This window comes from Vicugna pacos, chromosome 11 (genome assembly GCF_048564905.1).
Source record: "Vicugna pacos chromosome 11, VicPac4, whole genome shotgun sequence".
NCBI lineage: Eukaryota > Metazoa > Chordata > Mammalia > Artiodactyla > Camelidae > Vicugna > Vicugna pacos.
In genome coordinates, this window is record NC_132997.1 from 1,744,352 (window position 1) to 1,758,254 (window position 13,903).

The following is a 13,903-nucleotide window of genomic DNA, read 5'->3' on the forward strand; positions in this document are numbered from 1 at the left end:
TGCTCACCTTAAAACAATGCCCAAATGGAGAAAAAGCTTCCAGACCAGGATGAGAAGAAGACGTCATCTGAGCTAGACAGCTGACCCAAGACACCGGACCAGGACTGTATACCAACTACTTTGATAATTTATCCAACCTTTGATTATGAACTACTCCACTTGTTAAGTTTATGATAAATTACCTATGTCTAGTACTTCTGTGTTACCTTGGTGGGTTTCCCTACTCCAAGGCTCTAACTAGATAGCCCTCAGAAATGTTATTCTAAAAAGAAATTATAGTTCTGTTTAGGCCACTGTTGATCTTACAAGGTGGGAGATTTCACCTGGCCAATTAATACCTGCCCTGACCCTGACCATAATTATGAACTTTCTCATAGGATCAAACTCAGAAACACAAGCAAAATTTTAACCCAAAATTACAACTTCTCGACTATTAAATTCTTACTCATGACTTTATTATCGTTACTAGCTTTATTACTTATATCCTGTCTATTTTATAAAATTGTTGTCTGTTACATTTCCCAATGTGTAACTAGGCCCACAAGATTGATGATGGCTAAACATCTTGAAGAAAGAGATAAAATTTATAACCCTGAATAAAATAAATATAATAGTGTGATTCTAGGTATGGAAATGAGCAAAGAAGTTTAAACACTTCCTGGATCATAATAGACTAGTAAGACAGGTGATCCAGAGAACTTTTAGTATCAACAGGGCCTGATAAAAAAACTAACACCTTGAATGGCAACTCAGAAGATTCTTCACCTGAACTAGGAATGAGCCATCCTAGCACCGTGGGACAAAATTGGTCATGAAATGTCTCTCAAAATATTGGTCGAATTTAGGACCAAGGGGGAACACTGTGAATGAAAATACTACAATGTGCATGAAAATACTGCAACCATGTCAGTAAACAAAGAATGCTGAATCCAAGTCATCAGCGGCTGCTGCCAACCCCCAGCGAGTACATGCCTGCAGCCCGGCCTGTCAACCACTCACAGTGGTGCCCTCTGAGCAGACTCAGAGCAAGAAAGGACAGGATACTGGCCCTAGATAGCCAGGTGCTTGCCAAAGGAATGAATTCAATGACCCAAATGTTTGCTTCCCACCATACATAGAAAAGCAGTAAATACTTGAACTTGAGATATCTGGTTTTCTTTAGATAACAAGCAATATTTTATTGTTCCAATTACCTGGTCTTTGTTGTAAAGATTCTATATATCCTAGCTCCTCCCCTACCTCTTGGGAGCAGTTCCTCAGAGTGATCTGAGATGCTGTCATCCCGGCTCGAGTCCTCCAGCCAAATAAATCAAAGCCCTTAACATTTAGGCTGAACGTTTATTTCAATGACGTTCCAGAATAGACACAACTCATCAATTCTGTAATGGAACACACTGAATCAGGAACCAAAAGCGTGTTTTAGTCCGGAAATTCTCCAGGTTCCTATTTCTTCCTGTCATTATACAATCCCTCCAGAACTCATTACTTTGCTGTCTGCTCCTCTGGCAACCAAACTCAGAGAAGAGTCAACTCAGCAGAGCACCATGCTGGGGAGAACACCCCGCAGAAGCACTGCAGGCTGCCTTCCCTCCCGCATGCTCTGCTGATCCTTGGTGTCCTCCGTGGAGACCAGGCCAACAGAGCTGTTCCCAACAGCTGCAAAGTCGCACACGTTAAATAAATCATTTTATTTTATATGATATTATACGTATATACCCATCCCTGAAAACAGCTTTGCCAGAAGCCCAAATCTTCAACAATAATCTGCAAAGGCAAATCAGGTCCCCAAGGGAAAACATGTCTTAAGTCGATGCAAAGGCCTCCAAAGTCCTCTCCAAGAATATAAACCAAACTGCCTGCAGGTCTGCAGCTGCAGGCGGTTACATGTCTGCTTTTAAAGCAACCCCTTCCTGCCCTCGGGTGCTACAATGCCCTTTTATGCCCTCCCATCGCAGGGCAAGAGCAGCCGCTGCAGAACCTTGCAGGGCAGCACTGACAGGACTGGACAAAGAGGATCAGAGCTAAACTAAGCCTTCTGATGACACGAGTTGTCACTCTGTCACTTTACAGATGAAGATATATATAGAGAGAGGTGGGGTGATAATGCTCAAAGTCACACAGCTAATAAGTGACAAAGTATATAACTCTGCTCCTCCCTCCTGTGTGACGCCCAACTGGGACACCCACAGGGTTCTCTCGTGGCTGCCTGAACAGTCTTTTCCTATCACTCATGACACACCACAGTGTCTGAACTTAGCATGCTTTTGCAGCATCTTTTCCCTCCAGTTTCTCAGGAACAAGGCTGTTCGGGCCTGTATGAATTCCGGCTTCCTGAAATCTCCATGCTCAGGCTGGTCTTGCCTGTGCATCTGGCATGCTGCTCAGAGGCTTTTCCTCCCCTGCAGGAGGACGTTTCTAATCTTCACAGGGACACAACCTCAGGGGAGCTCTCCTCTCGCCCTCAGCACGGCAGGTGTCCCAGACCTCATCCCGAGCAGCCCCATTAGGACGGTGTCTGCCCAGCTCTGCTAGTCAGAACAGCAGCCTCAATGCCAGGGATTATGCCCAGGTCACACTGCAAACCTACTGCCCGCCTCACAGCCCCCAGCCAGCAGGTCACCTGGAAGTCACAGCAAGTGCCCCACCCAATCCAGAAGTCTCTCCTTTTGCCAGCACCACTGATGACTGGTTTCCAACCTTTGGTCAGTTTCGCACAAAAGAGCACCTTCTACAGTGAAGCGGGTGGTTTTTCTTCTGCACCTAATCCTTACTGGAAACGTAAAGGGAAACCAAAAGGCCTTTTCTCAACCCTTTTCTGATGAAACCCTCCCACCCACAATACTCATATGCTCAAGAGCTTTGGATCCACATGATTTTCTTTCCCTTATGCTAAGTGGCTCAAAAAACTGAGGGATTCTTTCTCCTTTGAGGGTATTAGCACTCAGTTTCTCGGCTTTAATCTGTTTTTGTCTCTCTCTTCAGTGACCCTAGCAGTTGCCACCTCTTACTCCCTTCAGCAGCCTCCCTCCCAACATCTAGTCCAGGAAATCAGCTGTGATGAGGGGCCCGGGGGCCGTCACAGAAGATGCAACTAAGGCAGAGAGAGGCTACATAATTTGCCTAAGAAATCACCTTGAACCACCAACAGAGTGTGTCACCTCCCTCTGTTTAACTCTTATGCTAAGCAAGTTAACTTTTTGTAGATTATGTTTATAAACAGATGAGGTATGAAAATACATACAAGGGCACACATCAACTCTAAGATATTCATTAACTCCACTATTTTGTTTCTATTTATTTTATTTCTATTAAAAAATTAAGAACCCCTGCAGTCAATATAGCAAAATGTTACTGGGTTTTAAATCCAGAATATAGAGGGGTTGTGTCATTACTTATTCTTATATGTATATTCACAAGACAAAATGATTTGAAAGTCTCTCTCCTCGCCCCCTACTCACTATTGGCTCTTACCAGAGCTCCCAGACCACACATCTAAGAGCCTTTCACTTTACCAACAGCTGAACTCATCAGTTTTCCCCCAGAACTCCCTCTGCAGCTTTCCCTCCTCAGAACACAGCAGGACCATTATTTAACTCATTAATCCACCCAGAAACCTGGGCCTTACTCCATCCTACCTTCACAGAAAGCATTGACCCTTTCCTCTTTACCATCTAAACATGCCTTCAATATGTTCGCTTTTACCCACTGACCGTCCCACCGCTCAAGTGGAAGCCAACAACACTGCCCACCTGGACTCATGAGTCTCCCAAGTGGCCCCACAGCCACTCTCCCCTACTTGAGACAAATGGGATTGTGTCACTCCCACGCTTTTTGGACTCTTTTCAGACCCTCTGTTCTTAGAAGAAACTTCAATTTCTTCACCTGGTGAAGGTCTTTGCCATGAAACTATCAGCTCAGGAAGGGCAGGACATGCCCTCGTTCCTCGGCCACACCATCTGGCAGAGCATCAGCTTGGGAGGATTGAGTTCTTAGCAAACTAATTCACTTATCCATACAAACCCATGGTACATTAGAAAGATTTTAGATGTTGAGCTCGACTATTAATTTGGGGATTTTGCACTGGCAACCTGCAAGTATATATTCTAATCATTGTGTCTTCTTAAAACCACACCCAGATAAAAGGAGTATTTGTGGAATGTCTTCGGAGTAAAAGGGACTGTACTTTTACAGATTTTATGTTTTATACTATGAACAACCCGGACAGGGTCACAAATGGAACCGCCTCACAAGTGACAGAAGACAGGTGAGACGCATATAGCAAAAGGTCACAAAGATGGTAAGAGCAAAGTTGTTTCTCCAACCCCCGAAAAAATTCCTCCAAGAACTGAAAACTAAGAATTTTGAAAGTAAAATGCTATCATATAAAGAAAGAAAATAAATAATCCTCTTCATCAGGTTTTCTAGATCTGACTGCAGAGTTATTAGCAGGCCATACTGAATCCTAGAACAGAAAAATCAGATGGACTAGTGGTAAGTTCCAGGAAAACGGCAGTAATTCCTCCACTTGAAAGAGGACACACACTCACTTGTTGAAGGTGATTGTAAACCACATTCTGCAGAAATTCAGAAGATTCAGGCACCGCTTCTAGATGGTGATGACACGGAAGGACGGCTTGGATGCATGCTTCTAACTGAGTCACCGGCATTCTTACACTGCAGGGGGAAATGGAGGCCCTCAGCCAAGAGCAAAGATGTTCCTGTCATGTATCCCAGGCCGTGCCTCGGGGACTCAGTGTCCTGTAGCAGGCCGTCCCCAGGCGAGGACCCGCAGCGTGGCCCAAGCAAGCAGGAGGGGCACTGTGCTTGAGAAATCCCATCCCCCATGGGGGCAAGAGGGGCTGGTGGGGTTGTGTGAACCTATAAATGCTCATAGAAATACACCTGCATACATTCAAGTGATAAAATTAAAAGTAGCAGGCTATTTAACAAAATTTCAATTGTCAGTGTTAATTTTACCATTCCATTCCGCTTGTCCCCTGCACACTGAGACAGGCTTAGGCTCTCTCACACCTGCAGCTCTGATGCAATAGTTGTGAATTTATTTTACTTTGCTGCAAGTGTCTTCGCTCCCAGCGTCACTGTGAATGTCGTCTCTTAACACAGTCAGGTATCTTCCTGGATCTCTCCCTGAGTTCCTTGCTCCTGCTTCTCAGATCCTGAGATAAAGAACAGGTGAAGGCACATGACTGGAAAAGTCAATGTGGACTTGAACAAAGTCCTCAGTGACCCCCTAGGTGAGTGCTGCCCACCCCTTACCTTCGATTCTCAAGGTTCTGCCCAGAGTGACATCCAGACAGGAGAGAGTCCTGGGCCCTATTAAAAGCTGTGTGGCTTGGGTGCAGGGAAAGCAGCAGGAGCTTGTTCCGTAGCCGGTCCCATCCACACCTCTGCTCCTCTCTCTCCCGAGGCCCCGCTGCCAAGCCCCCAGGCTCCCTGAGCTTCTGTCCTTCTCTTCTACTCTACTTCAAGCCCATTTCCTCTTCCTTTATTCCCTGATTATCCCCAGCTGGAGTGATTTTTCTATCATAGAATCTGAAAAAATTTCCTGCAGCTGAAAAAGAGGTGCCAGAGGTCAACGCCCATATGGTGGTTCCTGAAGAGAGCCCCTTGTTAGGGAGACCCTCACCAACACTCACGGGGCATCAGGCATGTTGCAGGGTGGACCACCCCCAATAAGAGTTTGCTGTGACCCCAAGGCACGCACAGCATCCCTGCTCACTAAAATATAGTTGTAGTCCTTTATTAAGAAGCAAAAATAAAAAAATTGCTCATGTTTCTTAGTAGAATTATTTATGAGGGAGAAAAAGAAATTGTAATAGAAAGAACAAATTTCACTCCATGTTAGATGTGTTCGTTTGGCTTTAATCCTGTACCTTGTTTTCTAGGCTCAGACTTGCTGTTTCTGCACCTTTTGTAAAAGAAAGTTGCCTTTAGCCTGAAATATCCAGGAGGGCCTATTCTCCCGGCTCTGATCTTTAAGAATATTTGCTCTTCTACACTTATGTATAGATGGCAAGTTGTAAAATAGTGAATAACCTTTCTTTTTTTTGGAGGTTATACGGGGGCACCATAATTTGACCCACATGGACAGCTGCAGGAACAAAGGATTTCAAGGACAAACAATTCATACAACAAGAAGATTGCAACAACCAGCCACATCCCTGCCCCTTTTTGGTATAAAAGGAGACTGAATTCTGCCCTGGGGATGAGAGTTCTACTGGATAACAATATGCCATTTCCTGGGCCTGCCAGCTTTTCAAATAAAGTCTCTTTCCCTTACTCCAACATCTCATCTCCCGATTTATTGGCCTGTCATGCAGCAAGCAGAACGAGTTTGGACTTGGTAACAAATTGACTGCCTTAGAGGTAGTATGTCTCCACTGTTTCCTCATTTCCAGTATGTCACAATCTATCAATTTTATATGCTTTTTAACAACACGAACAAAAAACCTATTATAAGGAATTGATTCCACAGAAATAAAATTATTTCTACTCCTTCAAAACTTTTTTCTATTTTAGTTTGTTTTGCTTATTGAAAAGAAAATAAATTCAAATCATTTTATATCATGTATTTTTATAGCTAGATATTGTAAATACTACAAAGGTATTTAAATTGCAATAAAAATTGTTCATATATTAGTATAAAGATATATACACAATCAATGCAGATTAGGAAAGGAGTAGATATTTACTAAAAATCCACTGCACATCCAGTCTTTTACAAGCATATCCTGGAATATAAGCTCTATTATCCAGGGGCCCCCCACCCCCATTCTCACTGCCGTGTCCCTTAGTAATCAACTACCAAGGCACCAGCATAGAACCATGCGATCGCTATTTTAGGTGTAAATGAGGGAATTAGCTCATTCAATTCTAAAACAGAAACCTTAAAATAAATACTGAACTTATTTACAGATAAACAAATTTGGACACAAAAAAGTACAGTTTCTCCCCAAATTCACAAAGATAATAACTGGTAAAGGCAAGATTTGAACTCATCTGCCTTGAATATAAAGCTAAGGTGGAAATCCCCTTCGACTGTGGAGGAACAGCAGCACAACCTGTCACCTTATCTTTGTTCGGATCTGGCTTTAGACAGCCTGAGACAGCACCCCATTCCTATGGAACTCGAGGGCAAACAATAACAATAAGGATTTTATATTCAGTATTTTCTTAAGTCTCAATTATATAAAGTGTCAGCAGGTCAGCAGAAAACTCTGGGAAATATGAGTGGGTCCAGAGCTTTTTGCTGATAAGAAACTCAATCTATCAGGACAGAGTGACCTTCCCATGAGAGGCCTCATGTACATAAACTAAAGGCAGCTGAGCAATGAAAACTAGCAAGAACATGGAACTCAAGCAAGAAGGATCCCTACCATTCCCTGCCCAGTTGCCTCTTCACCCTTGTGGACAAGATGGCAGAAGGTCCAGGTTCTTGTCCAAGTTACAACATCATGGATTCTCACCCATAATATATTACGACTCTATTCTGTCTTAAGTCCTTTCCAACTAAAATATGATGACACCAATATCTCAGCAGAATGTCTATGTCTCCACTTTCTCTCTTCTATTAGGAGACTATATCTATGGCTACAAAGCAGAAATTCAATTAAAAACACCATGCACGAAGCCTGGTGAACGTCTGTGTAAGAGACACTGTTCTCACGCTCAGTGAGTGAAAACTCAGAAAAAGTGGTCCTTCTCCCTCTGCAAGTGGGAGGGAGGCTGATTGTGTGTGTGTGTGTGTGCACGCGTGTGTTTGTAAATCAAATACAATGTATTCTGGGATGTGCACAGATTTTCTTTATGTTACTATCATTTCATGAGGATGAGCCAACCTTTAAATTAATTTGAATCTAGTATTCTGAGAGAGTCTCAGGCTCTTTTGGTGGAGGATGGGAAAGGGGAAAGGAAAGGAGGAAAGAAGTAAATGAAGCAAAGTTGTAAGAATACTGCTAGGGAAAGGCAAGTCATTAATTTTGTTCCTACTTGCATCACACACAAATTAGGGACTGGCTTTCCCCCATGTCTTGTCAAGCACTGAGTTGCAGAAGAACAGCCGACAGCCCATTTCTCACTGAGCTTGTGACTGTACGTGGCATCTTATAGACACTAATTATTTAACCTGACCAAACAATCTAGCAGCAGGCTGTAATTCTCCTATTTTGAGAGATAAGAAAACAGGAAGTGAAAGAGGGTATATAGCTTGACAAAAGTCAGAGGACAAGTAAACTAAAGAGGATGAATTCAAACTCAGATCTGAATGCAGAGTCTGATCTTCCCACTCCCAGGGCTGGAAAATCCTTAACACACAGGGTCCCCAGCTCCTCTGCATTGTTCCTGGCACCAAGCATTTCCCATGGTGATATTCTCCAGTTCTCAGACACAGCGCTCTGTGCAGCCAATAACCTCCATTCGACCTTGATCATCTACCTGCCATGCCCACCAGACTTCACCAGGCAGGAAAGCTGGCTTTCAACTGCATACAAAGCCACCCCTGGTTTATCCTGGACTCTTCAGTGGCTTTTCCAGCGTAAAGGCAGCCATGAAAGTGCTCACAGTTTGTACATGAGCCACACTACCTCTCTCCATCTGTCTCCTCATCTATACTACTTTGCTATGACCATTTTGAGAATCTTGGAAACAAATTTTTAAAAACAGAAAAGAAAGGATTCTGTAACTAGTACTTAATACTTACAATTTTAAATGAGAAGTTACAAAGTGAGTATTTACAAACCGAATCTTCCTTCCTAGGTGTCAGTTTTAACAGTTAAAAAATATAATAGCAAAAAATTCTCACTTAAAAAATTAACAAAATCATCAACAATAATCTGGAATAAACTCAAAAACAATGCCCATGTTGTACATGGAGAAAGTACAGGACTGTACTGTGGGGTAAAGTAAGAGGTGTGAAAGTAGAGACATCAACATTTTGTATGGAGGAAAGCAGTTTTGAAAAAATGTACGTTCTCCTAAATATAATTCAAAATTACTAAAAAATCCCATGACAACACTTCTTTTTTTTTTAACTTGAAAAATTATATTAGAATTCTTCAGGAATAATAAAGTCATAATACTAGCCAAGAAAATATGGGATGGTAAAGAGAATCAAAAAAAATCGCACTGTCAGATATTAAATATATTTTTACAATATGTAAGATATAGTGCTAGAGTAAGAAAGTAAGATTGACAGAAATAAACCATGAGCTCAAAAAGAGACTCTAGTGTACATAAGTATTCTTTACAGGTGTGATTTCAAGTTAAAAAGCAAAGTATGAATTCAATAATTGTCTTGGGACAATCAGAGAATCCCCTGGAAAGAACAAATTCTATTCCAGTCATAATGACCGCAAGAAAAATTACAGAAAGTGATGTGAATATTAGAAAGTACTAATAACAGCGAATATAATTCTTTGCTCATATTAATTCAACTTCTCCTCACTATAACAAGTACCATTATCATCTCCATCTTAGAGATTAAAAAAACCTACAGAAGAAATTTATACCGTTATAAGAAAGTATTTCTAAGAATAATATCAAGGATAAAACCCAAAAAGAAGACATTTACTATCTTAAGATTATTTTGGGCCACAACAAAAATGAACCTACTGAACAAAATGAAAGGCAAAAAATGACAAGGAAAAGCTCTCTGATACATCTTGATGAAGACAAGGGGTTAATGTTCATAATATACATAGAGCTGTCACAAAGCAACAAGAAGCTCCCTCACTTAAATGTGTTCAACGGACAAAAGAGATCATTCACTTTTTAAAAGTCAGATGGCTAATGAGTGAAAAATGCTCAATACCTCACTGGTCATCAAGTGTAAATTAAAACAATGAAAAAGTACTTTTGCTCATCATATTGGCACATATTTTTAAAAGATATTCTAGCTAGTGTCCATGTTTGAGAGAACAAACTGTGAGCGATCTTCTGGAGGACGACATGTCAATGGATATGTAAACTCTGAAAAACGTGTGTACACACAGGCTGAACTCCACTTTTAGGAATCGTTTCATTTAGAAAAAATCAGTTCAAAAAGATGTACTCATCAGAGCATTTACACAGCACTGTTTAAAATGGTGAGAAGAAAAGCTGAAGTGAAATCATATCCAGCGATAGAGAATTGGTTACATAAGTTATTCTACATCTTTTCATTCCCCAAAGGAGAAGGAATTTCTAGATTCACTTGAAAGGAGCCTGTGATTTATGTAGTTGTCACATCCAAGGACTAAATTTCCAGAAACCTTAACTAGAGAAATACTTATACAAGATCACAGGAATGTTTGTATAAGAAGGATTCCAGTCAAACACCCTTTCTGACAGTGGAAGATGGAGAAAACTTAAGTGTCTACCATCAAGACAATGATGCGGTAAATCACGGCGAGCTGTGGGCACTAAAGTTCCGGCGTTTCGGCGTGGTCCAAGGCCTTGTCCACAGTACTCTCCCACGAAAGGTGTCCTTACACGAGACCAAACCTGCACATCAGGAAAACCCTCTACTCTATCTGAAAGGACCGGGTGAGACTAGAGGGGGAAGAAGTCAATGATATATACCTGAGTGAATAAACCGAGCTGCAGAAAACATATAGTATGGCCTTATTTTTCAATAAAGCATATATACACTCACATATACATAGATTTCTCATATTCGTGATGTATGTGTATATATATATGACATAGGCATAAAGGTCATGAAATACATACTCCATATTGTCAGCAGTTTTTACTCTCTGGAAATAAGGGGAAGGGAAGTAGGGGACTTTCGGTACAACCACAGTTCTCTTTTCAGTATTTCAGTTAAGTATACTTGGAGTTTAAAAGTTTATTTAAGTCCAAAGTAAAATGGACGATGCCTCCACAAGACAGAATGCTATACTGGTCATTAAAAATCATGCCAGTGGAGATAGAATATTGTAGAAAAATGTGTAATAAGCCGAATGGAAAATGGAGGTCTCCATACAGAAAACAGGCACACAGTGCTCGCTGGTTTTTATGACAGAGGTAATACACACTGATGAAAAGAACAGAAAATAGATGTTAAAGTGTTAATTATTATCTCTGAGTACTGGGAACAAGATAGACACTTTTGACACTTTTTTCAGACTTTTATATTAAATACACACTATTTTTCACCTGAAAAAAGCATTTTTTGATGTCTAGTACCACACATTGGAAAAAACACACGAGTACTTACATAAACAAATAACTAGGAGACACCGCAGCACCGTCACGCAGTGTAGAAAGGGCGATCCTGAATAACACCACGCAGTTACATAAGGACCCACAAAGTGAGAGCACCCCCTGTAACAGGGCGCCCCCCCTTCTATTTGTCAGTTGTGTCTTCAGGGCTGAGGCAATTCTGAGCACGGCCAGTGTCAGTGCTGGTGTCTGGATGGATGCCACTGGAGGTGAAGGCACCTGCAAGCTGAGAGGAAGAACAGAAATCATCCTCTGCTTTTTCTGTCTTGTTTCTTTGTTACTTTTAAAGAGAGGCGTAAATAAGATAAACTGAATCTTCCCTACTGAAATTTCAGTAATGAAACCGTTTTTAAAGTGTTCACAACTTATATTCTGCCTATGACTGTCTTTTCAACAAAGCATCATATTTATTAAATGTTAATTAACTCAGTTAATTAACTACTTGTTGAAACCAATTAAAGAACATGAAATGCACTACGTGAAAGCACCAAGCCTGCAGTGACTAGCTCAGCTGTCTTGACGTCAGTGCAGTCAAACCCCACCATCCCGTGGCCCTGAGCTTCTGATGCTGGTAAGAGAGCACGCTGCTGCCTCAGATGGAGAGAAACGGTGAAAGCATTTTCTGAAATCTACAGCACTGAAAAAACATAACTGATAAATCCCAGGCTCCTTTGAGGCTGTCATTTTCCGTTTCTGGCCAACACCCGTTAATGAGCAGAACCACCCCATTCCCGAGTCATGGGACTCACGTGGGCAGAAGTTTTGGAGAATTTTCCAGGTATAGAATGTAAACCAACTATACATAAGACTCTGAAAAAGAAAAGATGCAATACTTTGATTTTGGAAGACACTAAAATATTCTCCTAATCCTTAGTATTTGGAAAGGCTGGGCTTCTACTAAGCCACTTATTTATTTCACAGCCAATGAGCATCTTCCACAAACCCTGTTTCCCTGTGTCTGCTGGGAACTTCAGGCACATTGATGCTGTCTATCTTATAAGTCACAAGGCAGAGGCGTGTGTCTCACGCCTGCAACTCTCACACAGACTCAACTCCTAGCCTCACTGTATGAACTTGGCCCCATTTTCTCACCTGTTTATTTGGTATCTGTTCTTCTGTAAGCTGCCTGAAATGCTTCTTGGAACAAGTCAGAAGAATGAGTGGGTAGAGAAATGGACAGATGGACAGGTGAGAGATGGGCAGACAAACAGAGAGTCTCCAAGAGAAGGGGAGCAATCAAAATTACCTATGCAAAACCCTCTTCTAGTCAGGGAAGGAAACCACCACGGAGAAGTGTGAAGAGGCAGGTAGCTTAGGACTGTTTCCTGGATTCCATGAAAAGTCACACCAAGAGATGAGAGGGTAGAAGTATAAATAATAAAAGAAAAAAAGCATGCATGTTTGAAAAATATATCTACATTATGTACTTTCTAAAGAATAGAGTCAAATCAGCAAGGCCCAATAACACAGTCCTTGGGTATTTACAGAAGTGAGAATCCCATCTCCAATTCGCAAGGCATCCCTTCGGAGCACTGAGAATCTACACGGTGTGGTCATAAAGCCATCACCGCAAAAGCTATGCTATCCTGCACTTACGAGGAAAGAGCAGCTGTGCTCGGTCTGCCTACACGCGTCTTTTACAGCCCTCAGCACCTCTACGGGGGAGGGACGCCTAGCGAGCCCCATCTCTGCAGGACAGAAAACAAGTCCAGGAGAGGCTAAGCCGACCCACCAATTCTCCATCTCACAGGACTTGTCACTCCAGACCCGGACTCGAACTCGGACCCACGTTTGTAACCACAGTACTACAGTACTTTATGTGCTTTTTGTGTGTATAATACATTTGTTTCTGGCATGAAAGGGTATTTAATAAATGATCGGTTGTCTTGTCTATCTCATTAGCTCACAATCTTTATATTTTTGTATTGTACTCTTCCCCTGGAGAAAGGAACGGAAAGAGCGGGGGTCAGAATGAGGTGGGGCTCCATTCTTTATCTGTTACCTCATCTCATCCAAGTCCCCAAACAGGGAGAAAGAGCAAGTGTTCTCTTCATCATTTAAAGAGAGGGCTCCAGTGATGGTGACTTACTCAACTCCAAAACCAAGTCTGGGGGAAGGGCACATGCAGCAACGAGAGCAGTATCACCTGTAGGAAGGCAAAAAGAGCTCAGGGGATGGCTCAATGGGTCAGCCTGATTTAATTTCAATCGATAAAACAATAACACACTCTAAAAATATTAGCATACAATGGATTTGCTCTTTCTTGACATCTAGCAAGTTTCCACATCTCACATGTAACATTATCATGAACTAGTGAAAGGAAGAGTCCACAGACAAGGAAAATCAATGCCACAGGCAGGCTGAAACCCAGGCTGGAGGAAAGGAAGAGAAAGGGCATAGTTAAGAAGAGGGGAAATTCTGGGAAAAATACATCATCACAAGGACTCTCAAACATCATCCAGCAATCATATAATCATTCTTTCAAGAGAGAGTTACTTAGGTCCTATTTTGTGCAGCATTGTACAGTGGGCGAAGCAAGAGCACAGCGTCCGGTGGCAGCAAGTTGCGGAGCTCCAATACACTTCTGATCCCGGTACCTTGCACACTTGTCCTCAGTATAAAGGCAAAAAATATAGTAAAATAATCCAATGTAAACTCTATGCAATGCTGAAAAAAAATT

General features: G+C 41.8%; 1 protein-coding gene and 1 long non-coding RNA gene across 2 annotated transcripts in view; one reads left to right on the forward strand and one right to left on the reverse strand.

Annotated features, from left to right (window-relative positions):
- Positions 1 to 13,903, reverse strand: part of LOC140699559 (uncharacterized) — a 135,197-nt gene that overhangs the window by 26,679 nt on the left and 94,615 nt on the right. The window contains exons 14-17 of the mRNA XM_072972211.1: positions 13,313 to 13,369; positions 11,973 to 12,033; positions 11,219 to 11,442; positions 4,548 to 4,674 (exon numbers count right to left, since the gene is read on the reverse strand). Coding sequence (XP_072828312.1) covers positions 4,548 to 4,674; positions 11,219 to 11,442; positions 11,973 to 12,033; positions 13,313 to 13,347 — 447 coding nt within the window. The 5' untranslated portion in view covers positions 13,348 to 13,369. The remainder of the gene's footprint in view (positions 1 to 4,547; positions 4,675 to 11,218; positions 11,443 to 11,972; positions 12,034 to 13,312; positions 13,370 to 13,903) is intronic.
- The window catches only part of LOC140699600 (uncharacterized), a 60,954-nt gene that overhangs the window by 7,659 nt on the left and 39,392 nt on the right, over positions 1 to 13,903 (forward strand). The window lies entirely within an intron of this gene.